The 27,995-nt window shown below is 42.5% G+C and overlaps 3 protein-coding genes across 8 annotated transcripts in view; 2 read left to right on the forward strand and 1 right to left on the reverse strand.

Annotated features, from left to right (window-relative positions):
- LOC149309446 (exocyst complex component 3-like) overlaps nt 1-2,679 on the forward strand; it is a 67,186-nt gene extending 64,507 nt beyond the window's left edge. For all 5 annotated transcript variants that reach the window (XM_089532477.1, XM_089532474.1, XM_089532479.1 and 2 more), the window contains 2 exons: nt 1,181-1,308; nt 2,028-2,679. In XM_089532477.1, coding sequence (XP_089388603.1) covers nt 1,181-1,308; nt 2,028-2,199 — 300 coding nt within the window. In that variant the 3' untranslated portion in view covers nt 2,200-2,679. The remainder of the gene's footprint in view (nt 1-1,180; nt 1,309-2,027) is intronic.
- Nucleotides 2,680-6,242: 3,563 nt separating this feature from the next.
- Nucleotides 6,243-24,468, forward strand: LOC149309447 (programmed cell death protein 6-like). Of its 2 annotated transcripts, none has more exons than XM_089532482.1 (6): nt 6,243-6,918; nt 7,024-7,085; nt 10,464-10,508; nt 14,566-14,724; nt 20,954-21,063; nt 22,381-24,468. In XM_089532482.1, the coding sequence occupies exons 1-6, from the start codon at nt 6,866-6,868 to the stop codon at nt 22,477-22,479; spliced, it is 528 nt and encodes a 175-aa protein (XP_089388608.1). In that variant the 5' UTR covers nt 6,243-6,865; the 3' UTR covers nt 22,480-24,468. The 2 variants fall into 2 exon arrangements, with proteins under 2 accessions (XP_089388608.1, XP_089388609.1); XM_089532483.1 differs by having other exon boundaries at nt 6,248-6,918; nt 14,566-14,718.
- A 105-nt stretch (nt 24,469-24,573) lies between these two features.
- LOC149309448 (uncharacterized) overlaps nt 24,574-27,995 on the reverse strand; it is a 58,947-nt gene continuing 55,525 nt past the window's right edge. The window contains exons 15-16 of the mRNA XM_089532481.1: nt 26,550-27,338; nt 24,574-25,091 (exon numbers count right to left, since the gene is read on the reverse strand). Coding sequence (XP_089388607.1) covers nt 25,045-25,091; nt 26,550-27,338 — 836 coding nt within the window. The 3' untranslated portion in view covers nt 24,574-25,044. The remainder of the gene's footprint in view (nt 25,092-26,549; nt 27,339-27,995) is intronic.

The raw sequence follows: 27,995 nt of genomic DNA on the forward strand, positions 1-27,995 counted from the left end.
AGGTTGGCAGTGGTGTGTATCCAGAGTAAATCTTCATAATTCATAATTAAAAGGGAAAACATCCAAGCAAATACTGCCACATGACAGGTCCTCGATTACATAGGACATTTTGTTAGAAACAGTTTTTTATTATGATAGTATGAGCATGCAGTAGAACCACTGAAAGAATTTCAGTGGCGGGATAAAGACCGGCAAAATGTAGCATGGTGGCGGCGGCAGTAGGGTTAGGGAGCACACACCATTCAGATGCTCCTTAACCCTAGTACGTACTAGGGTTAGGCTGGTACGTACTGGCGGCAGCAAAATGGCAGTGCCTTGTCTACATGGGTGCTGCCATTACAACTTGACGGACGCATAGCGTCCACACGTCACACCCCTTTGTGACGTCGCAAGTGCGCCATTGGCGCACTGTGATGTCACAAGGGCGCCGCAGAAAGAACCCCTTTTTGAGGGTTCTTTTTGCCATGTGAGGAAGCCACGTGGTTTGTCCGCTGCGGCTTCCTCACGCGGCAAAACAAGGCGCCGGCAGACCGCCCTTTCTGTATAGGACCATTGTTATCTTGATTAAAATGTTGAAAAGTTTAATAAATGCTATAGCCACAGTTCAGCACAGACACACTCATGCCTACTGAAATTACAGGAATTAAAAGGATATATCCTAGTGTCAGTTGAAGCCTCCATTTAGGAGTAAAAACAGAGCATGATTTGTTGCTATTTTGTTTTCATGTTCCTAACATACTAAACATAATTTTGATCTTACTTTTATATGCTCAACTATAAATCGACCTCATTTATAAGTCGAGGGCAGGTTTTGGGGCCAAAATTATGGATTTTGCTATAACACATGGATAACTTGAGGGTAAAACTTGAAGATTCCTTAAGTGTCTGTATGTGTGCATACAGCAAGAGAGGCTCTAATTCAGGCTGTTCGTTTCAACTTTGGTTTCAACCAGCAAGCAGTTAATCATCCAGGACTCTTTCTGCTTGACGCAAGAGAAAAAGAATATCTTCCAATGCATGAGGAAACCTGAAAGAGCTGCTATCACATTATCATATTGACCTGTAAATATGTCAACCTGGGATTCTGGGGTCAATTTTTGGGAATTTTTAGACTTATAGATGAGTATATATGGTAGGTGTTCAAAAAGAATGGCACTTACATTGATTATGATATTAATAGGGATCTGGGGAAGACACAGAAGGACTTTGTGATGTGATTGAAGCTATTGCAGAAGTATTCAAGTTGACAGATCCTTCACTACTTTATCTAGAAGTCTCAACTTTAGTTAGCAAACACCCAGATATCAGGTAATACTTCTCATTTCCATACTTTAACTTTCTAACAATATTTTCTTTGAATATCATAAAGTCTTGACAACATTTTGTTTCATAGTTTTATGGCAAAGATTTTTCTGAATAAAGAAATGTATAGTTCTCAATTCTGTGAATCTCTTGGATATGCAAATTACCCAAACATTGTTTAGGTCAATTTAAATATTGTCTTATTTATTTATTTGAATGTTTTCTTTAAAAACATCATAGTTTACCAAATTTTCTTTTTTTATTGAAATAAACATAGACATACATACAAAAAAAATTCACTTTAAACTAATGAAATTATGTATACGTAAATACATTTAGACTATGCGTATGATACTGTAATTTAAAGGTATATGGTAATTTTAATTTTGCTAGTTGTCACAACTATTACCATTAGATTCAGTAATATATGGGAATTATGATTTATGAGTAACATTAGAACAAAAAACATCACTAAAGATTCTGTATGGTGTGATATGGGTGGAAATAATTGAGGAGGGGTGACACCATGAGTTACCACACTGGGTGACACCAACCCTAGTGATGCCATTGCTGCTAAGCAAAGGTGATCTCAAAAAGTGGCCCTGTTTTAGAGTGTCCAGAAAACAAGTTGGCACTGAAACGTTTAGTGCAGAATCCAACGCCTATGTTTCCAAATCCTTTTTCCATTATCAGTTTCTGTACTAATTCTATACTCTTATTTGCAGGGATGATCATATTGCAGCTTTGTTAACAACGCGAGGGGATGCCAGCCGAGAGATGAAGCAGACAATCATTGAAACTCTGGACAAAGGTCCAAGCCAGCCAAATCCAAATTATGTGCCAATTTTTAAAGAAATTACAGTTCCAACTCTAACTGTGCCAAAACTCCTTAAGTAGCAGCAACATATTTAAATGCATATCTTTTTTGTGTGTGGTATTAACACCTTGGGGACGTTTGTAACTATGCACTCAGAGAGCACATGAAAATTTCTTGCTGGGCTTTTGATATTTCTGTTTCAGGGTAGCAATTACAATAAAAGGTAGAAATAGCCAGGTTGGTCACTTAAAAATATACAATATTCTGATGGCCATAGTGCTTTGACTTGGCATCATCACCATTAGCAATACTCTTCTCACAGCTATTTATCTTGGACTTCATATGTTCACACTGATACATAATTGCATAAGTTCTAAAAAATGTAATGATGACTTCACTTCTAGTGTCAGCAAACAAAAAGCAACTTGACACTTTTGAGGCACATCAGTGATTTGATTCTCCTCCACTTACCCCCTTTCAGTTGACTGTCACCATTTAAGAGATGTACATACAGGATTGTTAAATAAATAAATAAATAGTAACTGATGTTTAGTCATGAATTGCAGATTGTTCAGTTCATCTCTGGAAACTTTAGCATCATAAACATTGTCATTATCATTGCCCCTGCTAGTTATATAACTAGAAGGGAGAGGCAATGACCAGGGAACATCATTCATTATTTCAATTATACATTCTTTGTCTTAGCTACATAAATTATAGTAGAGTAATATATATTAAATTTTGGTGTAGTAGACAAATTGCATGGGAGACCGAGACTTCCAGACTGATGGTTCTTGCCACTACCTATTGAAAGGCAGGTGAAGCTATTCTGTATTTCCTTCACATGATTGCTTTGTTTTGTTTTTTGGTGATGGTAAGAGAAAAGATGGGAGAAGTGGTGGCAAAGCGCACAAAGATGACAATATCTGTTTAGTACTGATTAAACTGATTCTTTACATTTTATACCATTGGCAGTGTTTCTAAAGGAAGGTCTTGCAGCCCAGCTGTGGACTACTGCCTCAGAAAGAAACTCTACTACTTGCTGTGATCATCATCTTCCTTTGAAAGGAAGGACGGAAAGACAGCGCCCTGTGGGACCCCACTGGTCATGTCTCTCCAGGATGAAAAGAAGCCATTGTTTTGGGGGTTTTTTAATAATTTTATTTCTTACCAAAAAAAGGCAGAAAACAATAACAAAAACAAACAAAAAGAACAAACAACAAACAAACAAGTTTCATTTATATACCGCTTCATACCGCCTAAGCAGTGTCTAAGCGGTTTGTAACTGTAAGCTAATTTACCCCCAACAATCTGGGTACTCATTTTAGCGACCTCGGAAGGATGCAAGCCTGAGTCAAGCTTGAGCCCTTTTGCTGGTCTTGAACTCGCAACCTTACGATTTTGAGTGAGTGGCTGCAGTACAGGCATTTAACCACTTCACTACCAAGAAGCCATTGTTGAGCACCCTTTGGGTTCTGCCGGTCAACCAATTACAAATCCATGTAACAGTTACTTTGTCTAGCCCACATTTCACTAGAGAAAAACATAGGTTACTTATTTTACATTTAAAAAGCCATACATGCACCCTCTCCTTTCAAGCAAATTCAAACACTTGCTAACTCAATTCAAATGTCCTTCTCTCACTCCAACGCCGAGCAAACTAAAAAAACTCCACTCAAAGGGTAAGTCCAACATTCCACCAATCAACATTCACCTTACCATCCCATTCTTTCCTCCTTCCCAAAGCTCCTTACCTCTCAGGCCCTGAGCAGATGGGCCAGGATAGCACTATTCTGCCTGGGTGCTCACCTGGGAGCCCTGGTGGCACAGTGGCTAAATGCCAGTACTGCAGCCACTCACAAACTACAAAGTTGTGATTTCAATACCATCCAAGGGCTCGGGGTTGACTCAGCCTAGTATTCTTCCTTAAGTTGGAACCCAGTTTGTTGGGGGCAATTAGCTTACACTTTGTATAGAAATGTACCTGCTATTGCTATTGGGTTGGTCCCTGAGCCAGGGCAGAGACTGGTGGGGGTTTACAGTCCTGTCCCTGGGCTGACTACCAGGACATGCTCCTTACCCTTTTGCAAAATCACTCCTACTATGAAGCCCCACATCGCCATGTCAGTCTAACATGGAAATGAGGTGCCTGGCCATGTAGGTACAGCCAGGTGCCCCTTTTCCACCTCCAGGAACTCTGTGGCAAACCAGGGGTCAAACTGACCAGGGCTAAAGGCAGTTTACCCCGAGATCGGGCCAGATCCATCGGATCCACATCCAGGCTGCCAGGATCAGACCTGATTCTAGCCGAAGGTTTTGGCCTGTGAGACTCTGCTGTCCAGATGATGCAAGACTGGGGTGAATGTGGACCTTGGGGCCCATGCAGACAGCCCCACACTCTTTAATATACAATTCATAAATTTAAAAGAACTAGTATGAACCCATGACATCACAGCCACCTTTGAAGATTACCCAGAAAACTAGCTAGATCAAAATTCTGTCATGAATCTGTTGAACTGGAGCTAGGCATTGTGACGCCCCCCCCCCCCCCCCTTTTCAGTACTTAAAACAAACAGCTTCATTTATATATCGCTTCATACTGAACTAACAGTGTCTAAGCGGTTTACAACTGTAAGCTAATTGCCCCAACAATCTGGGTACTCATGTTAGCAATCTTGGAAAGGTGCAAGCCTGAGCCCTTTCGCTGGTATAGAACTCCCAACCTTACGGTTTTGAGTGGCTGCAGTACAGGCATTTAACCACTGCACCACCAAGAGCTGTTTCTGGTAAGTTTCTGAGCAGAATTTAGAGCTGAAGAACTGAACGTGTCACAACAACAGGCTGTTTCTGAGGCCTTCTAGTGAGGGGCCCTACCATCTGAAGCAAGAAAAGTGGAAGTATTGCAGAGGGCAAAGTTGAAGGCTTTCATGACCGGCATCCATATTTTTTTGTGGGTTTTATGGGTTATGTGGCCATGTTCTAGAAGAGTTTGTTCCTGATGTTTCGCCAACAGCTGTGGCTGGCATCTTCAGAGAATGCTGGCATGGGAGAGTTGAGTGTGTGTGTGTGTGTGTGTCATATATATATACACACACACTGTGACTAGGTTGGGAGGGGGGATAGCCATGTTAATGTGTGTATTGTTCTGTTGTTGTTGATGGCAAGGCCTTAGGGAGGGAGGATATGCAAAGAGGATTAGTGTCTGTTTAATTAGTGATCATTGCCTGCTGGGAATCCCCCTGACTCTGGGTGGTTTTCCATTTTCATTTGCTGAGCCCTCATTTTGCTGTTTTTCAGGACTGGTAGCCAAACTTCGTTAACTTTAAGGGTTTCTTCTTTCTTGTTGAGGTTGTCCGGGTTTTTGTGCAGCAGGCTTTTAATATTTGATGTACTCTAAAATGTATTCTTAATCATGCACTTATACTTTTCTAAGTTGTGTTACTGCTCTGTGTTAATCACCCTAAAAATCCTGAATGAGAGGGCAGTGTATGCTGAGTAACAACTGACAATAACCGCTGCCCTTGTCCTGGAGCACCATGGAGTGGCCAGGCGTCTCTTCTTCCACTGAGCAGCCTCTGCTTGGCTCGCATTGCAGGACTGCCCCTCCTGAGTATAGAATCATAGAACCAGAGTTGGAAGAGACCACAAGGGCCATCCAGTCCAACCCCATTCTGCCATGCAGGAACTCTCAATCAATGCATCCCCAACAGATGGCCATCCAGCCTCTGCTTAAAGACCTCCAAGGAAGGAGACTCTATCACCCTCCGAGGGAGTTTGATCCACTGTCGAACAGCCCTTACTGTCAGGAAGTTCTTCCTAATGTTCAGGTGGAATCTCTTTTCCTGTAGCTTGCATCCATTGCTCTGGGTCCTGTTCTCTGGAGCAGCAGAAAAAAAGCTTGCTCTCTCCTCAATATGACATCCCTTCAGATATTTAAACAGGGCTATCATATCACCTCTTAATCTTCTCTTCTCCAGGCTAAACATCCCTAGCTCCCGAAGCCATTCCTCATAGGGAATAGGGGAAAGGAGAGCCAGGGGAGCCGCCATGGGTCAAATGTAAGAAATAAATAGGCACACACTACTTCTATTTTATTTTGCTGTCGCACGTTTCACACGAAACGAAACCTGAAACTGAAGTGGCACGGATTCCTCCCGTCCCTGCTGTTGACTTCTTTAGGTCGCCGTCCAATGACCCTCGCATTCCCTTCCGCCTGACAAGAATTGAGGAGATCCGCTCACTACCCTCTCAGCGCTGCTGCTATTCCGCTGTAAGCGCTCTAGCTGCCTCCTCCCGGTGCATTCTGGGGTTTGGTCTAAGGAGGGCGCTTAGACTCCCAGCCAAGGCGCGCTTAGGCCTCACTGAACTACAAAACCCGGGAGGCAGCCAGAGCTCTAGAAGTAGAATAGCAGCACTATGAGAGGATCGTGAGGTAATCTACAAAATGGCGGCCTCCGTGGTCCCGGCGGCTGGGAACCCGACTCGCTCTTCATCCGTGAAGCCACTCAAAACCGGCATCGAAACACCAAGGGAGGGGGCGCTTTCTGAGGCCCGCCCGCGACGCCAACGCCGCCGCCTCAGGAACCGGGGAGTTTCGGCTGAGGAGGAGGAGGAGGAGGACTAGGAGGGCTCTCCTCAGAGAGTTCGGGCGACTTCCGGGAGCGGAGGCGGAGCTTCCTCCCTGCTTCGCGTCGCTCGCGGGCGACTCCCCCTGAAAGGCGGAAGTGAGGCGCGGAGGTGAGGGCCATGGCGGCGATGGGGATGCCGGACCCAAGTTTCTTGTGGGGAGTCTTCCAGAGGTGAGCCTCCCGCCTTCGTGGGCGCTGGGTCCCTGTGGGGCTGGTTCCCTGAGGGAGTGCCCTGCCTTCTCTGAGGCCTAACTGTTGTGTTGTGCTTGAACCCAGGGTTGACAAGGACCGCAGCGGGATCATCTCGGACGCCGAGCTCCAACAAGCGCTTTCCAACGGTGAGTGGCGCCCCAGCCTTCCTCCTTTAAGTGTCTTGGCTCAAAGCTATGGAATTCTGGGAGTTGGAATTTGTTGTGGGCCCAGAGCGGAGAGGAGCTCCAGGCCCCATAACATACCCCAACTCCCAGAATTCCATAGCTTTGAGCCAAGACACTTAAAGCGCTACCAAACTGAGTTATTTCGCCAATGTGGATGCAGCCTTAGTAATGAGGAAGATACGAAGGGACTGGCTGGCTAAGTTGTGTTCTTTCACAACAGAGCCAAGGAGTTGCTGTGAAGGCCCTGCTCCCATACACCTGCATGGCTGATCTTGGCATCAGTCTGGTTACCCCATTCTTTACTGTTTAGCTATTTAGTTAATTTAGAAAGAAACATAAAGGTAAGTATAAAAGGAAGCTTAACATTTTTAAGGCAAGTTTGCACCCAGAAATGATAGCTAGGTGGACCAAGTTAATGGGGACATAGAGTTCTGGCTTGAAACTAGAATAGCATATATGACAGTGTTGAGGAATGTGTCACGTAGCTCCTGAATGTATCAAGCGCAAACAACAACAAAAGGATTGTTCAGGGGCTGTCTTAGAGAAATGGATTCTGACACGTGTGCATCTTTCACCCTTGAAACACATCCAATTTCATTCTCAAATTCATAGGTAGGAACTGTTTTTCTGTCACAAGAAGAAAGGATGTTGAAAAACTTGAGCGTGTCCAAAGGAGGGCAACTAAAATGGTGAAGGGTCTGGAAACCATGCCCTATGAGGAACGCCTTAGGGAACTGGGGATGTTTAGCCTGGAGAAGAGAAGGTTAAGAGGTAATATGATAGCCCTGTTTAAACGGATGTCCTATTGAGGAGGGAACAAGCTTGTTTTCTTCTGCTCCAGAGAACTGGACCCAGAACAATGGATGCAAGCTACAGGAAAACAGAGTCCACCTCAACATTAGGAGGAAGTTCCTGATAATAATGGCTGTTCGACAGTGGAACACACTCCCTCGAAGTGTAATGGAGTCTCTTTCCTTAGCGGTCTTTAAGTAGAGGCTGGATGGCCATCTGTCGGTGGTGGTTGTGGCTCTGGGGGCAGTTTTGCTGCCCTCTCCCATCTGACGTCTTGGGGCAGTTCAGGAGATCCAGCCACCCATAATTTTCCCATACCTGCCCTATACTAAAGAGCGACCTGTAAGCTTGTACTCTGTGTTACCTAGGTGTTATCTTTCTTACTTTTAGTCATCGGAGAAGTTCAAGAAGAAATGAAAACAGAATTAAATGTATTATTTGAACATAAGTATTATTCAACTACAAGACTAGACTATAAGGGCATTTAACTCAACATGGAAAACACTGAATTTTTGAATAGAGTATTATCATAAGTAGGGGCTTAGTGGTCAAGATGCTGGCTTTGGCGACTTGCAAGGTTGATAATTTGAGACCCAAGCACCATGTGACAGAGTGAACTCCCATCACTAGTCCCAGCTTCTACCAAGCTTTCAATTTGAAAGCATGTAAAAGTTAAAGTAGATAAATAGGTACCACTTTGGTGGAAAGGTAACTAGGTTCTGTGTGCCCTGGCATTTAGTTATGCTGGCCACATGACCACAGAGTCTTTAACAGTGCTGGCTCCTTCAGTTTAGTAACAGACAAGACATGACAAGACAATCATATCAGAGGGGAAACCTTTACCTTTTTATTATCATACGTTACAAATGTCTCCATGTATGTTCCTCTCATAAAAGTGCTAGCATATACTAGGTACAGAAATGCATCCTGGATTTGAGTGTTATACAGTTGGCCCTCCTTATACGCGGATTTGCCAAGCGCATATTTGAGCATACGCGCATGGCAAACCGGGAAGTTGTCCCCAATGGTGGTGCATGTGCCTTTCACGGTGGTGGTGGTGCTGCTGCCACTGTATAAGGGCCAGGTGGTGCTCTTGGAGGCCAAGCTTTGTCCTCCTCACCGCCACTGCCTTGCGGCCTTGGCCTCCTTTGCCACTGCAAAAAGGCCGGGTGGTGCTCTTGGAGGCCAAGCTTTGTCCTCCTTGCCGCCACTGCTGCGAAAGAGCTGGGTGCAGCCTGGAGGCCTCTTGGCCTCCAAGAGCACCACCCGGCCTTTCCCGCCACAGCAGCAGAGGAGGCGAGGTGGAGGCCTTGAAGGCCTCTGGATCTGCTGCTTCGCCTCCTCACTACCCGGCCCTTCCGTGATGGTGAGGAGGCAGAGCAACAGCACCAGAGGCCTTCAAGGCCTCAAGCACTACCATCCGGCCTCCGCCATAGGAAAGGCCAGGCGGCGGCAAGGAGGATGAGGCCAAGCTTTGTTCTCCTCGCCGCCACTCTGAAAGGGCCGGGTGCAGCCCGGAGGCCTCTTGGCCTCCAAGAGCACCACCCGGCCTTTCCCACAGCAGCAGTTTGGTTTGCTAATAATGCAGGTTTCTGCTGTTGGTTTTTTTGCTTGCTTCTCAAGCTGTCAAAAGCAAGCAAATTCCATATAGTTTTTACAGTTCAGGACCATATTAAAATACGTAAATACAATTTATTACTGTTTTCTGAAAAACTTCAAATATGTCAAACATAGTACTTTTATGCTAAGTCAAGTTATACATAATGCATTCTAAGTTCCTAAAATAACAAACGTGACTTTCAGTCTGTAAAGCATCCTAATACTGGATTTTTTCCATTAAAAAAAGCTTTTCATTTTTTTCCACAAATTTTTTTTAAAAATCTTCCCATGCCTTCAACATTTCTGGAAATTTTACATCTCTAATGTTTTAACTTTTTAAGCAGTTCATGCCCTTGGCTTTATACATACAGATGTATTTAGGAAGGCTGCTTTGGTAAGTGACAAAGCAGAATATTTTACTAGATTTATATCCTTCCCTTCCTTCAAGGAACTCAGGCCAGCAAATGTGACGATTCCATCTTTAATTTTAGAACTACCCCAGGAAGTAGACTGAGAAGTAGTGACTGAACCAAGGTACACAGCAAAATGGATGGCTGAATGTCTTTTCCAAATCCTAGTTCACTGGTCTGTAATTGTTACACCAGACTCCTTCAGACTGAATTGAGTAAAGTTGAAAAATTGAAACCACTCAGTCCTTTTTCTTGCCTTTTTCTCGTTGCCCTACCTGTAAAATAACTTAGCTACAACAGCACAATATAGTACTGGAATGTCTGATGAAAGCCAAACTCCTAATTCTTCCAGAAGGTTGTCTGATAATTGCTTTTTAAGAAAATAGGCCAATACATGAGAATAACTGAGAATAAGTATTAATTCTGACCATTTTAGTTTCTGTTGACCCTGTAGTTATGAATTTATTACTGTCATTCCCCCCCCCCCCCCCCCCCCCGATATATGTATGTTGATAGCTTGGTTACTTTTCTCTTCCAGGAACATGGACTCCATTTAATCCAGCAACTGTTAGATCTATCTTATGTAAGTGATATGCATGTTCTTGCTTTTTTTCACTCTTGGAAGCATTTTGATTTTTATGTTGAACTCATATAGGTTTATCAAAGATGTTCTGTCCTAAAATGTTCAGAATATGTCTGTGTAGATAATAGAAAGTGTGTTTGGTTTAATACTGTTTGCTTTCTGTCTTCTCTCTTAAACCATTGCTCAAGGGTGGGAATAATGCAGTCTTTCAGATGTTGTTGGACTAGATGTGACAGCAGTCCTAGCCAGCACAGCTAATGGTGAGAAATGCTGGGAGTTGTAGTTCAACAACATGTGAAGCAGAGCTTGAAAAGTTACTTTTCATAATAAATTCCTTGCATCACTCACTAAAGGACAGATTGTGGCAGAGACTTACTAATGTCAAAAATTAGAGTAAAATGAAAGAACACTAAATCAGCCATTGTGCAAAAACAATATGAAGAACATCCCCATAGAATTTAAAGATAATGTAAAAAATAGATTCACACTATTAAGCCTAATTAACTGGGGGAGAGAATAACTCTGAAGCCAGGGACATTGTCAGGGAGGGACTCAAAAAGACACTGTTTGCAGAAAAATGAAAGAGAAGCCTCAGTGGATGATAGGTGACATTCTTAAAGCAGTTAAGGAATAGATGAGAAGCAAAAGGGGAAAGAAAGAGGGTCAGAACAGAATGCAACTGTTCAGCAACTTGCATGGAGGGACAAAGGGAACTATAATAGTCAATGTAGAGAAATAGAATATGATACCAAACAAGGAAAAACAAGATCCGAGAAACCAAAGGGAAATTTAAGCCAGGAGACTACCATTAGGACAGAATATGTTGAAATGAAATGGTTTCAAGTGGCAAGGGAGTCAAGAAAGATTGCATTTTATCACCCTACCTGTTTAACTTGTACACTGAACATATCATACGTAAAGAAGGATTAGACTTAGAGGAGGGAGGCATGCAAATTAGAGGAAAGAACATCAACAATATAAGATATGCATATTACACCACTCTATCATCAGAAAACAACAAAGACTTGGAACAGTTAATGAAGAAAGTGCAAAGGCAGGTTTACAGTTGAACATTAAGAAAACAATAATAATAATAATAATAATAATAATAATAATAATAATAATAATAATAATAATAATGTTTATTTATATACTGCTTTTCCAAATTAGATCAAAGCGGTGTACAACAGGAAGTACAATACAAAGTCAAAATAAAACATAACAGGCCTCTCTCCCCCTCAAGATGGTGGTCAGAAGGAGGGCTCTTAGTCTTTCAGGCCAGGCCTCTCTCCCCCTCAAGATGGTGGTCGGAAGGAGGGCTTTTTCTTCGTCCAGGCAGGCAGTTGGAGCTTGCCTGCCTCTCTCTCCCCAAGATGGTGGCTGAAGGGAGGGATTTTCTTCTTTCAGGCAGGCAGTTGGAGCTAGCCTGCCTCTCTCCCCCCAAGATGGTGGCTGAAGGGAGGGCTTTTCTTCTTTCAGGCAGGCAGTTGGAGCTAGCCTGCCTCTCTCCCCCTCAAGATGGTGGCTGAAGGGAGGGCTTTTCTTCTTTCAGGCAGGCAGTTGGAGCTTGCCTGCCTCTCTCTCCCCAAGATGGTGGCTGAAGGGAGGGCTTTTCTTCTTTCAGGCAGGCAGTTGGAGCTAGCCCCTCTCTCTCCCCCCAAGATGGTGGCTGAAGGGAGGGCTTTTCTTCTTCCAGGCAGGCAGTTGGAGCTAGCCTGCCTCTCTCCCCCCAAGATGGTGGCTGAAGGGAGGGCTTTTCTTCTTCCAGGCAGGCAGTTGGAGCTAGCCTGCCTCTCTCCCCCCAAGATGGTGGCTGAAGGGAGGGCTTTTCTTCTTCCAGGCAGGCAGTTGGAGCTAGCCTGCCTCTCTCCCCCCAAGATGGTGGCTGAAGGGAGCTTGACCACAGATTTACATAACTTTAAAGAAGATGTTAAAGACATTGAAGTAGTTCAACATTTTCCATAGCTTGGCTCAAACGGGGTGGAGATTGCAGTCAAGAAATCAGAAGAAGACTAGAATTTGGAAGGGAGCTGTAAAGGAAGTAGACAAGAACTTGAGATGGAAAGATAATTTTTTCTTCATTATCTCTGTGACACACAAATGGGCTATCCTGCTCCTGCACAGTGCCTCTTTCAAAATGGTTTACCGTACATTGTTCTGAAGTGTTTTGGTGGTAGCCCTGCCCACCTCTGGCTGTTTTATATAAGGGCTTCCCACCAAAACCACCAGTCCCTTTTCATCTACTGCTGCAGCTGCTTCCAGAGGAACTATGTTCACATTTATTGACCAGCAATAGGAATTCTTCATACTTTGTCAGTGCTGGCTGCAAGACCGCGTTAGCCCTCTGGGCACTTCAATCTTTCCGGCATCTTTCAACAAGTGCGTCAAATGTGGCATCAAAATCCTAGGATGGGTGGGATGTAATGATGCCTCCGGTGCTTGGGTGAATCCTATGTAGTCACTTTCTGCTCTCATTGCTCTTACTTCATGCCGCAAGCAAGAGGGAGTTTCATCTCAAAACTCTCCTGTATGAACAGGCCCAAATAACAGTTTCACCCTCTCTTGTCAAGGCTTCTGCCTCCTGTACCATCATTGCATCACCATTGTCAACATCACTCTCGGTCCTCTTCTCGCTCAACATCAAGATCTTGCTCTGATTCATCCTCTTCCTACTGAGGATACCCTCAACACCAATACTACTGGCATTCTCAACATGGCAGTGGTCAAGGCCTTAGATATCTTGACCAGCACATAGAGGATCTTGGTCACCTTCCCATTATTCAGATTCTCAGAACTCGACCTGCGATGGTTGTGGCAATATACTTGCCACTATAAGAACAAGGCTTACACAAATTATCGTTCTAGACACAAATGATACCATTCTGAGTGTAAAGCACAGACAGTCATTCTTGCTTCAATTTTGCAGAGTACAAGGGTAAAGGAGCAAATCTCTCGGGAGGTTGCCTCATTCCCCCAATCAAGAACCTGTGTTGTCCCAAGTAGCCATGAATGGTAAGGAAAAGATCCTGCCCTCTGCCTCTACTGCGGTGGCTTCGGAGAGGTCTACTGCAGTAGATCAAGCTGTACATGCTCTGACCATATCTGCTACATAGGATTCAGGTTCAGACTCAGATTCAGTGATTGTTCCAACAAGGAAATCACCACCCAGCTCCTTCAGTGACATGAACCTTCTTCTACTGACAACTTCAAGGCACTTGTTGACCAAATGCTAAGTATGTGTAAATCTCTGGGCATTCCAGTGCTACAGCAACACACACCAATAGAAAACCAGGTATTGCACTGTGTTCAAGCACAGGCCACATTCCCGGAAGCTCTGCTACTCCTTCCCTGTTTGATATAAGTGATTTGGAAATTGTGGACAACTCCTTCCTTGATCCCATTGACTTCGAGCAAACTGGAAACACTACCCTGTCAATGACTCTAGCATTTCTTCTCTGTGGCCTCCATTCTTACCACCACTGCAGTCCAGCAGCAGAAATGTATTGCTATGGGCCATCACTGCTCTACTCATCTTTTCTACCCCTGCTTCTGCTACTGCTGTTTCCTCCAGCCAGCAAAGTTAATAAATAGCTGAGTCACCACCATCCTCTTTGCTTCCATTTCTTTCAGCCAGCAAAGTTGAGCCAGGTGAAACAGTGGGAGGATGGATAAAAATATCTTCCTGTACACTGAGCTGCCATGGTGCACAGTTTGGGAATGACTGAGCTAGACACTATTCCTACTAGGTGAATTTGAAATTGGTTATATACTCATAGGGTGGTGGGCTCACTATCTTTGGAGTCATTTAAACAGAAGATGGGCATCTTTTCAGGTGTGCTTGCTTGTGTATTCCTGTATGATTGGACTAGATGTTCCTTGTGTTCCCTTCCAACTCTGTGATTTTACTGGTTATATATACCTGATGTTTTACACCATTATAAGTCATTTTTATAAACAGTAAATGTATGCAATCTGTTTGATGACCTCAGAGTATAATAAAGAAATAATGTAGCTTTCTGTATGTTAAATGTATTAATATTGGGGTTGTTTGTTTCAGCCATGTTTGACAGAGAGAACAAAGGTGGTGTGAACTTCAATGAATTCACTGGAGTCTGGAAATACATCTCCGACTGGCAGAATGTGTTTCGCACATATGACAGAGACAATTCTGGACTGATTGACAAACATGAACTAAAGCAAGCACTAACAGGTTTTGGTAATTCATTTGCAATTATAGTTGACCATGCATGGCAGGCCGATCTAGAAAATTGGACCATATCATATTTTGGAATATTCTAAGATACAAATGTGGAAATGAGCTTACTGTTCCCATTGTGTTTTTTCAAAGAATCCACTGAAAATAATACTCTGAAAAGCTTATATTGTTCAGAATTTTTTATTCAAAAATAACATACAGGGAGAAACATTTGTTAGATCTTTGTTTTTAGAAATACATGCAGTTTAAGTAAATGGTGTTATGCCAGCATTAAGTTTTTAAATTAACATTTTTAGGGAACTGGTTTCATTATAACCAAGAGACAACTTGAGAAAGCTTTTATTTCAAGAATCCCTGAGAGAATTCCACTGTTCAACTAATGCATTTACTAATGCACAGCAGTCAGAGTGAGTTGTGTGAAAGCCCTTGAAAAATTGTAGGTTTAAGCATGCATTATGGCCTGCATAATTAAGCATGCATAATCTATGATTCTACGATTATCACCAATAGGTATTTTCTGTTCTTTTTTCCTGTGGAATGTAAAAACCTAGGAAGTTAAACCATTGAGGATATCGGTTTAGTTTCAATTGTTTTACAATTAAATTTCTGATTTAGATTATTTTAAAAAGATGTGGTTATAAAGCAATGTGGTAGACCACAGAACTGTATTGAAGCATTTGACTGGTAGTTGAGGCCCTGGGTTAGCTCTGTTTACCCAGGCTGATACTGGATTCTATTGGAGAGGAAAATTGTTGAATGGATTTTCTGTGAGTTATGCCTTGCCTGAGCACCAAAGTTTACCTAGCTCTGATACATTCCTGTGGATTCTTCTTTAACTTGACCCACCATTGTGATTTTGCTTCCCAACTTAAGTAGGTGCCTATGGCCCAGCCCTGATATTGTTGTAAGTACATGAAAGTGCTTAGTGAAGCTAGTAGTAGTATGACTGCCATATAAGAGTGGCCAAGCATTTTGTTCTTTGAAGCACACTTTGGGTCAGTAATAGGTGGAGAATGCATACAAAAAAGTTCTCAATCTCCTCTCAACACAGTGGAAGTGTTGGGTTGGGAGGCAAAAATTTTCAGATCTGGCTGGCCCCAGGATTCTTAAAATTGATGGAATTTAAGAAACATGAAAGACCTGCTTAGATTATTGGCTTCTATGTTGTGGGCACCTGTTAGATGGAGAGTAGTGAAGTGAATTTTGTAGATTATGCACGTATCTAGAATTCTAAAAGCAAACCATATGCATCCTGGAAGATTTGCTCCCCATTCTGTCATAGTAGAATTCTGCCACACTGTAATTTTCAACTTGTATATTTCTAAGTTCTCTTATCCACAGAATAAAGGCCACTGTTTAAAAGGGAATCAGGAAGACCTTGTTCAGACTGAGCAGATTTAGTGTAGGATTTAAACTTTTGTTTAATTTTTTTAAATTTATGATAATCTTTATTAATTCAGTACAAATAAAAAGGTGTTAACTTTGGTTTAAAGTCTGATGATAAGAACAGGATATTACATTCCAGGACCTAGCCATTTATCTAGAGGAGAATTCTGAGTAACAAATCTGTTAAATTTACATATTGTCCTTTAAGATAGCTAGTAGTATCTTATTCAAATTTTTTCAAATAAAAACAAAATGCAACACAACAAAAATGACTCACATTTATTAATTAATTTATTTATAGGGCTTATATTCCATGTTTCTCCCACAATGGGATTCAAGGCAGATTACAATAATTTAAAAAAGACAAAAGTAAAAATACTGATTGCAAAAGTTAAAAAAATAATTAAAACAAAAATTAAAAAGACATATTTAAAACCAGTAAAAACCATAAAGCATTTACAGCACACAGCACAACAAAAGTAAAATTCATGCACCAAAATCTTGCCTACATAAAAATGTCTTAAGCTGCCAGTGAAATGACAACTGGTAGGGGGGCAGACCTGACCTCCTGAGGAAAGGAGTTCCACAGTCTGGGAGCAGTCATGGAGAAGGCTCTCCCCCGAGTCCTCACCAACCCCGTCGGTGAAGGTGGGAAGAATGAGAGAAAGCCCTCACTGCTAATCTTAATGCTTGGGATGGATTGTATATTCCTTTAGACAGCAATGATGATGTACTGGCTGACCTTAGTTCAGAAATCTAAGCCTCAGTATGAAAACAGTAAAACTTCATTTTAAAAACTAAAGTGGTTTGCAGGATCGTAGTGTTGCTAGTACTAAAGCAGTTTACAGTTACACAGTATATTAAAGCACAGAACAATTCAATCTCTTTTGCATGCTAAAATCCTATTCCCTTCCATTCCAAAACATCCTCCTGCCAGGACAACACCCTCACCCTTGTCTCTCTCTGTACCAGTCTATGGAGAAGCACTGGCAAATGGAATGTTCAGAGTATCCAATCAGGGATAGGCTGCAAAGCCATGGGGGCCTGACTCATGAGTGGATATAAAAAAGAGGGGGAGCCGTTAAAGAGGCTAGAGCTGAGTATGTCAAGCCTTGCTGAGGCAGGAGGGTGTTTTAGAACTGCCAGGAAGTGCAGTTAGGAATAAGGTTTAACCTGGATGGGATTCAGACTCCCAGAAAAAGAACTTTAAAAGGACAAGAGAAGTCCAGTGATATTAAACGAGTGTGTTCTATGTTAATCAAGTCAGTAAGGGAACTTAAACATAGTAAATTTGTAACAACTGAAGTAATATGTGTACTGTAACCACAAGCTTGAGAACCAACTACTAAGATACTACCATACGTTCTGCATGTAAACAAAAGTTATTTTTTTGAGTGTGTTTACTAAGGTGAACTAAGAGTGGCCTGAAGTAATTTATAGATAACATCAAACATGCTACCAAGAGTAATAAGCGCAATTAATAATAAAGACACTTAAAGTTAGTGAGAGGACCACGGGATAGGAAGATAATTCTGAAGGAAAAGAAGCCTCAAACTATTTAGGATCAGGTAGGGAAAGAAACCTGTGTATCCCATTGGTCATCACATAATTTGGACCCAGTGTGGTGGGATCCAAGCACAGTGTGACGGGATCTGAGATCTAGTATGAGAGATCTAAGAGATCCTGCAGTGTCACACAGGCATTCTCACAGGACTGACCTTGGTAGGTCTCGGAACTGTTACTTCCCCTTCATATCTGCTCATTAACCAACTTCCAAAGATAACCATTATTTCCAGCAACACCATGGGTATGACATAACCCATCATCTGTTAATACAAAGCAAGTATAGTCAAAGTTATTAGCAAGTATGGCAGGAATTCTGAGGGACTCTGATGCTGACAGCAGCCCAGTATTAAATTCCAGAGGGCTGGGAACAGGCAAAGCTTGCATAGTAGGTTCAACTGTACCAGCACACTCCTGGCTACCACAAAACCCTAGACACGAAAACTCGGGGCTGAATCCCTGTTCCCTGTTCTGCCTTTCAAATAACCTGAAGCATCTCTGTCTCAGTAGTTGGATTATGCTTCTGTTTCCCTCATCCACATGAGATGCAGACCTTTAAATGAAATAACTTCCTTGGATTTAAATAGGAAAGAAGAAAATTGAATTTCAACATACCAGTGACACTAAGCTTCAAAATTCTGATTGACCTCTTTCAGCAGCTTCATATACATATGTCAGATAGTTAAAAGGGACAAGTTCAAATACTGTGAATGAATCTAGGCCCATGGTGGCGAACCAGGATTTCCAAGTTCTAGTCATGTGATAGCGAACCTACTGAGTGCCCAAACTGAAAGGTGTTCCCATGCCAATTGTTAGCTGGTGCCGGGTCTTCCGGGAGTGGGACATCTGCGTTCTTGGGGTGGGACTTCCCTGGAGACAATATCACGGCAGTGTGGGGGAGAGGAAGAACAGGTGTGTGACCCTGTTCCTCCTCTTCCCCCACCCTCCCGTGCCTTTAACTCCTTCCCCAGAGACAGTTAAAGGCATGGGAGGGCGGGGAAGAGGAGCAACAGGTGTTCCATATGTCTCTCCATGTGCCTTCAGAGATGGCTTTGCCTGTCAGAGGGGACATATGCCATAGGTTCATCGCCATGATTCTAATCCATCAGTGATAGTCACTGTCCACTGTATTACACTATGTTAACAAAAGAGCATATTAGCCATGATTTGAGGGACTTGTTTTCCATCTTAATTGATGTTCATAAACCTTGGGTGTCTGATTTTTTTAGAAATTAGTAGCATTTTGTAAAGAACTACTTGTTCTTTATTTTCAACTTTTTGTAGTTTCATTAAAGTTATGTATCTGAAATTTACATATATTCTACTTTCTACATTTGTCTTGCTTGTGTAGGTTTCTTCCCATTTCTTAATTGTATGAATTTTCTATAAATTGTCATATTGCTTGATAACTCCAGAGTACTGCAAACTCAAGCACTGTGGCACCTTAAAGACCATGGGTCGGCAACCTGCGGCCCGCGGGCCACATCCGGCCCCCGGAGGTGCCAGGACCGGCCCCCGCTCGCTCCTGCCGCCGATTGCCGCCGCTCCGGCCGCCATTTTGTTTTTTAAAATGGCGGTGAAGTCTCGCGCGACCTTTCTCGTCGTGTGAGACTTCGCCGCCATTTTAAAAAACAAAATGGCGGCCCCCATCTAGGAGGCCCGGTGTGCTCCCTGGAGCCCTGTTCGAGGGCTCCAGGGCCGTGCCAGGCCTCCGAATGGGCGACGCCCTCCTCCTCCTTCGCCCTCCACCCTCCTGCCCCTGCCCTTCAGGCTCCACTCTCCTGGCTCTCCTGGCTCTCCCTTCCTCCCTTCTCTCTCTGACCTCCTGGCCCTGCCCTTCGCCTTCTGGCTCTGCTCTCCTGGCTCTGCCCTCAGCCCTCCCCCCATGGAAGAGCGGGGAGGGGGGGAGGAGGAGGAGGAGGCAGAGAAGGAAAGAGAAAGAAAGAAAGAAAGAAAGAAAGAAAGAAAGAAAGAGCCAGAGCCAGAGCCACTACCACGCAAGAGAAGAGGTTGGTTCATTGGGGGAGGGGGGTTATCGGAAGCTACACCTACTACCTGTGCCTTTGTGGTTTGGGACACAGTGTGTATGCATTTTACCCTGTTCTGTGGCCTTCAGGTAGCTTCCACATGCTAACAAATATTGTTATTGTTACGCTTCCATCCCTTGGTATTCTCTTTGCAAAATCCCTCGACATGGGCTGGCTTGTTCCTTTTTGAGTTGAGACATTGTGCATGCATTTGATCTGGATTTCCTGCATGGCAGGGGGTTGGACTGGATGGCCCTTGCAGTCTCTTCCAACTCTATGATTTCCCTCTGCTTTCTGACTTTCAGGTAGCTTCCATGCTGCAAATGTTGTTATTCTTATGCTTCCATCCCTTGGTATTCTCTTTGCAAAATCCCTCGACATGGGCTGGCTTGATCCTTTTTGGGTTGAGACATTGTGCATGCATTTGATCTGGATTTCCTGCATGGCAGGGGGTTGGACTGGATGGCCCTTGCAGTCTCTTCCAACTCTATGATTTCCCTCTGCTTTCTGACTTTCAGGTAGCTTCCATGCTGCAAATATTGTTATTCTTATGCTTATATCCCTTGGTATTCTCTTTGCAAAATCCCTCCACATGGGCTGGCTTGATCCTTTCTGGATTGAGACATTGTGCATGCATTTGATCTGGATTTCCTAATTTTTATTTAACTTTACTTGTTCTTCATTTTGAATATTGTATATGTTCCCATTTTGTTTTTTACTTCATTTAATGTTTGCAGTGTATGTAGGAATTATTTATTATTTATTTATTTATTTATTTTAAAAAAAATATGTAATTATTTATTTTTGGGCTTTGGCCGAAGAAAGGGACCGAGGAGGAGAAGCCAGGCACACGCCTACTTCTCCTTGCGGGGCGTCGGTGGAAGCTCCGCCCCCGGCATGCGGCTCCGCCCCTGGAGGGAAGAAGCTCCGCCCCAGCATGCGGCTCCACCCCCGGAGGGTGGAAGCTCTGCCCCGGTGTGCGGCTCCGCCCCAGAGGGTGGAAGCTCCACCCCCCGGCTTCGGCCCCCCAGTTGTCTGAGGGACAGCAACCTGGCTCCCGGCTTAAAAAGGTTGCCTACCCCTGTTAAAGACTATGACATTTTATGACATTTGGTGTAAGCTTTTGTGGATTGCAGCCCCCTTCATCAGGTGCCTGGAGGTTTGTCTTAGCTAGCAGTTATACCTGTAATGTAACTGACTCTTAAAGACTGAAGTAATTTCCTTTGTTGATTAATGCTTTTGATTCTATTAAGGTTATCGGCTGTCTGACCAATTCTATGATCTCCTTATTCAGAAGTTTGACAGACAAAGAAGAGGACAAGTGGCCTTTGATGACTTCATTCAATGCTGTGTTGTCTTGCAGGTAATAAACTGGGATGAGTGCTTAAGACAAGGGTTTCCAATCTTTTTGGATAAGTGGACACAACTGAAATTGAGAAAATATTATAGCCACTCTCAGATAACTACCAGCAAGTACTGAAATGTTGTGGTGGCACAGAGTCACAAAAGCACAGTTTACAGAAAAATATATTGCTGTTGCTAAAGTACAAGCCCAAGAATTTGAATACAACTATCTCCTTTAATATTGCCCACCCAAATTTCTGTCTGCCTACACTCCTAACAAACTAAAGCTATTTACTCATCACCGAAATCTCCACTACTTCTTAGGATCCTGGCCTTCCTTCTGGGCAGGAATGCTTCACATACAGATCTCTCCCCTGCCCCCCACTAGTTTCCCTAATCACTCATTTTGTTCTTAGCAGCTTTACCACTTCCTTTGTCACCCGTGTCCACTTCTACCATCTCCTAACAGGTCCTCTTAACCAAGAGTGACCAAATATAAGGAGTCCAAGGGGCAGTTTTCTGCCCCAGGTTCCTGCAAGGGGCACAAGGTGTGGAGAAAGATGAAAAAGCCAAAACTAAATGCGGCTAGAAGGCTGATTAGGCTTTTGAACAACAGCTGTTTTATGTCAAACAATGAAAAGGTGCCCTACCACTTATTTAAAAGTTAAATCGCTGCTCCAGAGTCTTCCAGAAGAGGCAGTCTAACAATATTTTAGCCTGAAAATTTGTAATCTGTGCAGGTTGAGGATCACATGAATCTTCAGGGTTACACTTTGCCCACCCTTACTCTTATGTGACCAACAGAGGAAATGTGAAGCATACACCAGATAAAGGAAGAATATTGGTTACCATTTCTTATGTGAAAATTGTTTTGTTTCAGACATACAGAATGAAAATAGGGCACAGTCGCTATTTCTAGAACAGTTCAACAAGACACCAAAGGCCTGATTCTGCTCACTCATGGCTATAGCTTTCAGTTGACTTCAGTGATAAACTACAGTGGGCCCTTATCTGCTAGAGGTTATCCCAGGACCCCCCGTGGATAATAAAATCCATGCATGTTCAAGTCCCATTAAGTACAATGGAATAGTAAAATGGTGTCCCTTATATAATATGGCAAAATTAAGGTTTGCTTTTTGGAATTTATATATTTTCAAAATATTTCCAAGCCATGGATGTTTGTATCCAGGGATAAAAAATACGTGGATACGGAGGGCTGACTGTATACTAATCTGAGTAACAGTAAACATTCATTATTGTTTCGCAATGTACAGATTTTACTGGTAGAACTGATCAGTTTTGCCTGTAAGAAAATAACAAGTCTTTTTGTTTTTAGAAATGGACTGATGTCTTCAGACGATATGATACTGATCAAGATGGCTGGATACAAGTGTCTTATGAACAGTACCTTTCCATGGTGTTCAGTGTTGTATGATAGTAAACAATCACTGCAATATGGACTAGAGTTGACAACTTAAATATCAAAACAGAAATGGGTAATTTTTCATCCCCATGTATTGTATAGGAGAGGGTTAATTGTGCATTACTTTTTAAAAAGATGTTACCAATTATGGCCCTAGCACTTGCTACTAAATAATTCAGTACTGCATTGTGTAGTTTACATTGCTGGAAGTATAACATTTAAATGCCAAACAGTACAGTTGCTTCTCATTCAAACGAACACTATTGCATGTGCCTTTAAAAAAACAAAAAAATACTTATTAAAAATAACAGTGCCCTAATTGTAACCTGTGTCTTCCAAGCAAAAATTCTTTAGTTTTTTTCTGGGCTGTAGTGACATACTTGTTTGCTCAGGCTGTATCTGCTAATATGTTAAAGATGCATATCTTCCTTGTGAGAATAATTCATCCATAAACACAAGAGTGCTCAGTAATTCCTCTTATTCCAATCTTTGGCTACAACTTTAGCTGTAACACTGAAGTGCAGTAAAGTCTCCATATTTTCTACAGATTGGAATTCCCATTCCTTACCAATGACTATGCAACCTAAGGCTGCTGGGAAATGTAGTTCAAAACCATGAAGAGTCAAACAAACTGGTATAGTGCACTCATATGAAGATTGTTCAAGCTCATCCATTCCACCAAACCCTTGCAGGCTTCAAAGGCAGATTGAGGTTAGGTACTTTGGTTCTAGGCTTCCAGTAACTTCTATACTGCGGCATGAACTGTCCTATTAAACTGGGGGTGGTGCATTAAGTGGCCAAAAGTATAATATGTGCTACCCTTCCCTTATTTGTATTGTTTGTCCAAAACCTGGATGTGCCAACACCTTGCAGAAATTTTTATCGCCACTCCACTGTCTTTTCCATATTTTGTTGTGTTACAACCTAGAATTAGATTTAACTGCCATTGTTACTATTTGATATACACAATATACTCAACACCAAAGGAACAAACTGTGGCACAAGTGTTAAGTAAACAATAACACTGGCACTTGTTGGTTGCATCAGCACTCGCCAGTTCTCTGGTGCACATATAACCGACTTGCTTCCATAAGGCATATAAGTAATTGACAGGAACCCTCCAGGTTCTGGAAGTCCCCTAACTATGTTGGGGAGCATATCTGAACAAATAGCATCATTGGGCCAGTACAAACCGCAGAAAAGGGGCGGTCCGCAGCCGCCCCTTTACGCAGTAGATTGGGGCCAGGGCAGCCTCACTGGCAACCCAGAGGCCCCAACCTGGCGCTTTTCCAGGCCTAGAAAGAGGTGTCCGTGGGGCTTCATGCCCCCAGACACCCTGACAAGCGCGGAGAAGAGGAGAAAGGGGCCGCCCTTTGCATCGCTGGTGCAGCCATCCCGCGACGCTGAAAGGGCGCCCAAAGCGCCCTGCAGAATCGCAGTGATGTCACACACACGCTGGTCCGTGTCGAGGCGGTGCACGCATGATGTCACCATCCCACACTGTATATGGATGACGCACTTCCAAAATGGTGCCGTCTATATGAACTAGGGCTGGGGAGCATGTGGTTGCTGTGCGGTCCCCAGCCCTAATTTTGGCCCAAGTATGGCACCTCCCTGCCATCTGTATCAGGCCATTAACAGCCAGAACCTACCAAAATGAGTTCAGAATAAATCCATAAGTCAGGAACTATTCAAAGGCACACAACAACATTGGGAAAGTTTCTCTGATTTGATAAAGCCAAAATGGTTCTTAATTCAAAATGATAACGCAACAAAATGAGAACATGGGGGGGGGGGGTTTAAATACATTTGTAAGATACTGTACCTGATAAAAATGTTTGCTGCCATGTAAATGCAAGTTGGACCATTTCAAAGAATTGTCTTCTCTATTTTGAGATCCATTAAGAAGAAATGGAAGAAGAAACTTGTGTAAAAATGTGCTTACTTGAAGTTGCATGTGCTAATTTACATAAAAATTAAAAAATGTTCATAAATACATAATCGACAGCCTTTTATTGATGTCATTTATGTAAAACAAACACAAATTTTCTATTAAATATTACTATACAAACTTTCTCCCATCTTCCAGATTTCATAGTGAAAAATAAAGAAATCATATTACATATCCAGAACCACTTGTCCTTGCTTTGAATCATATACTTTATTATGTTCTCCATGAGTGGTGGTTAACAAAAGATGACCAGGATGGAATGGGACAGGATTACAGTTAGGAGAATTTTAGGCAATACAGTTGGCTATTAGCTTTGTTTCAGAGATTGCAGGTACTGATAACGCTGCATACTAACTCCATGGTACAGAGAGAAGCAAGGAAAAATATTCACATTCTGGAAAAAATTACTTTTATGATCCTCTGAGTAGAAACTAACATATTCGCAGTTGAGTGTTAAGTTTATAAGTAGGAATAGTGAATGGTGGCCTTTCAAAGGATTTGCAATTTTTTGCTCTGTATTAAAACATGAAGAGTTTCAGTACTTCTACGTTTCAGAAATCAATGCTGTTGATTCTTTGTTTCTGCAACAAGATCTCAGCTTGAGTCACTTCTACTTCGTTGGATTCTTAGTTCATTTCACTCAAAGTTTGAGCAAATGCATGAATATCAATGTCTAGGGGAGAAGAAAAATCATGTCAGCTAAATGTTGGTTTAAAATAAACTAACATACATTAGTAAGCTATATAACTGAATATTAACATTAGGATTGTCCAGGCCATTGTATTTCCCATTTCTATGTATGGTTGTGAAGGAGGGATAGTGAAGCAAATTATATGAAAAAAAATCAACTCATTTGAAATGTAATGCTGGAGAAGATACCACAGACTGCTAAAAAGATGTGTCGTAGAGTAAACCAATATGAACTCACACTGGAGGCCATTTGTCTAAACTGAAATTACTGTATTTTGGCTCTAACATGAGAATATATGACTCACTAGAAAAGATAATGCTTGGTAAAACAGAAAGCAGTAGGAAAAGAGGAAGACTTCACTGCATATGGATGGACTCAATGAAGGAAGTCACAGCCCTAAGTCTCCGAGACCTCAGCAGGGCTCATGATGATGGGTCAAAAGTTGAACTGACCTGATAGTAATTGACAACAAAGCAAATTCCAGAACACTGATAATACAGTGCGCCTGTGCTATAGGCAGATGCCCCATACAGTTTCCTGCTTACCCGGAAGCCGCGCAGTGAGAGAAAATGGTGTGCCCGCAGCACGCACGCTCTTCTGCACTGCAAGCACAAGCCCCATTCAATTGAATAGGACTTGAGCATGCACATTTTTTAGCTTACGGGGGGGGGGGGGGGGGGATCTGGAATGGATCCCTCATATAAGCCAAGGGACCACTGTAAATCTAAGAAAAGGAGTGAGATAGTTTTCTGGTCTAGTGGGCTACAAGTAGCATTAAGTGGTGGCATGGCAGTCATACTTATGTGCAGACAGTCGGATGGCATTCCTGAAGGACACTAGTCCCAACTCCCAGCAATTAAAGAGAGATTAGAATTTTCCCATGTTTAACAGGTAGGTATTTGCAATTCTGAAGCAGTATGAGGAGTAATTCATACAATGGCACTTGAAAACGTCCACTATGTGGATAATTTCAACTTCCTTTCCAGTTTTCAAACCATCACACCAGGAAGGAAGCAAGCATAATTTTAAGATAAAATGCTGCTTACATTTTATAAATGCACTGCTAACACTATTACTAAAAATACTGTATTTCCAAAAATAACTTTTATAATGTATTGAGCCTTTTTTCTAATGCATATGAATTCTAGGATTTTTGCCACCTCTGTAACTGCCCAAACAGCAGTACGTATTTCCTTAATTTTCACTGACCAGCAATAATCTGTAGTGCCCAGAAAAAAAGAGGGGGAGGCTATTGTGACACTAATTCTGCTGGATTCTTGTTCATGTTCTTAGTGGGTAGCCTATAGCAAGTCATACCATAATTTTCTGACCATACGCAGAGTCTTCTCTAAGATAGGCAGTCTAAGCTCAATGTAACTCTCCATATTCCTCTGCATTAATCTAATCAAGACTTGAAGATTAAATACTTCATGCACTTACTTTGAAGATCTGGATAATAGGGTACCAGCTGTTGAATCATGTTAGCCAATGTTGCTGCATCTTTTCCTTTAAGTTGGCTCATAATATCAGCAATAAGGTTAGTTTTACTTCCACACCCTGCATTATTATAAATTTGTGTGTTTTGCTGCTGGTTCAGACTGCCACCAGGAAAGGATGCATAGGATGCCAGATCATCATCGAGGACAGGTTTTGAGTAGTCAGCTTGTTGTGCCCAGTCAAGTCCACTGCTTTCAAAAGAAGATGAAGATGCAGGCAGATTACCATTGTCAGGCCCATCATGATACCATGAGGGATGTTTTTGTAAAGCATAACTTGCCTGGTATGTTCTTGGTGAAGGGTATGAGATGGGAGTAAAAGAAGATGCTCTTAAATCATGTGAAGTCCTAAAACCGCCCCAGTTTCTTAGCCTATTATCTGCTATTCTGTTACTGGGTACTTGACTTCCATCTTGGTAATGTTTTAAGTAACTATTCTGGGATGTTTTTAAGTAGGGAGACTTTTCTTTAACTGTTGCAAACTGGAAATTAGCAGAAACGGATTGGTTGAATTGCTTCATCCACTCAATTCCAGTACCAAAGCCGCCTGGCTGAAGCGCAAGTGAACTCTGAAGAGTATACATTGTTGCAAGATCTTTACAATTTAGGCCATATGAAGAGGCTTTCTCTCTCATTTGGTAAGCATAGGAGTTGGTAGGGGTGGATGAAATATTTGGTGCATGCTGCAATTGTGCGAGTCCTTTTGTCAGGCACCCATGATTCCAACTGTCTCCTAGGGAAAAAAATACAAAGTTTAAAAGGCTACTGCTATATGTTTACTGATGCTTTTTCAGAATTCCTGGAAAGCCCAAAAAAATATTTTCCAAAGGTACAGAGGTGGCGTCATTCTGTTTCGGCAAGAATTTATACTGGATCTGCCTGCTCTGATGCAACTTTATTGGAAGCAACAACACTAAATGCAGTAGAATTAGATTCCCCAGGGGAGTTTGATTTCAAGTAAGAGGATAGAAGGCCACAACAGTGAGGTCACAGATATTACAGCCTCCTCTGGGTATCTAAGCACTTTGATACTTGGGCCTCATGGAAGATTTTAAAAAGAAAAGGAATTCTCACATTTCTCTCAGGGCAGAGCTGTGGCCCTTCCACTAAGGTATTTTGCTTTATGTCAGGGTGCAGTGTTTTGAAGCAGTTTTTAACAGTCTGGAGCAATGTGGCAAAAAATCAATGTGCATAAATCTAAAGTGGGAGGGTCTGGAGGCTTCAAGACCTTGAGGGCTGCATGCAGCCTACATTCTTCCTAGTCCATCATAGGACACTAACCATCTGCGTATTTAAATTACAATATTCATAATTTCATAGAATCGCGGAGTTGGAAGAAACCACGAGGGCCACTGAGTCCAACACTCTGCCAAGCAGGAACACTAATAAA

This window comes from Sceloporus occidentalis, unplaced genomic scaffold (genome assembly GCF_023333645.1).
Source record: "Sceloporus occidentalis isolate IW3139 unplaced genomic scaffold, rSceOcc1.0.p SCAF_7, whole genome shotgun sequence".
NCBI lineage: Eukaryota > Metazoa > Chordata > Lepidosauria > Squamata > Phrynosomatidae > Sceloporus > Sceloporus occidentalis.

Coding starts and splice junctions, on each gene's coding strand:
- LOC149309447 (XM_089532482.1), top strand. CDS start 6,866: ATGGCGGCGATGGGGATGCCGGACCCAAGTTTCTTGTGGGGAGTCTTC. Junction 7,086..10,463: donor CCAACAAGCGCTTTCCAACG/GTGAGTGGCGCC, acceptor TTTCTCTTCCAG/GAACATGGACTCCATTTAAT. Junction 10,509..14,565: donor AACTGTTAGATCTATCTTAT/GTAAGTGATATG, acceptor TGTTTGTTTCAG/CCATGTTTGACAGAGAGAAC.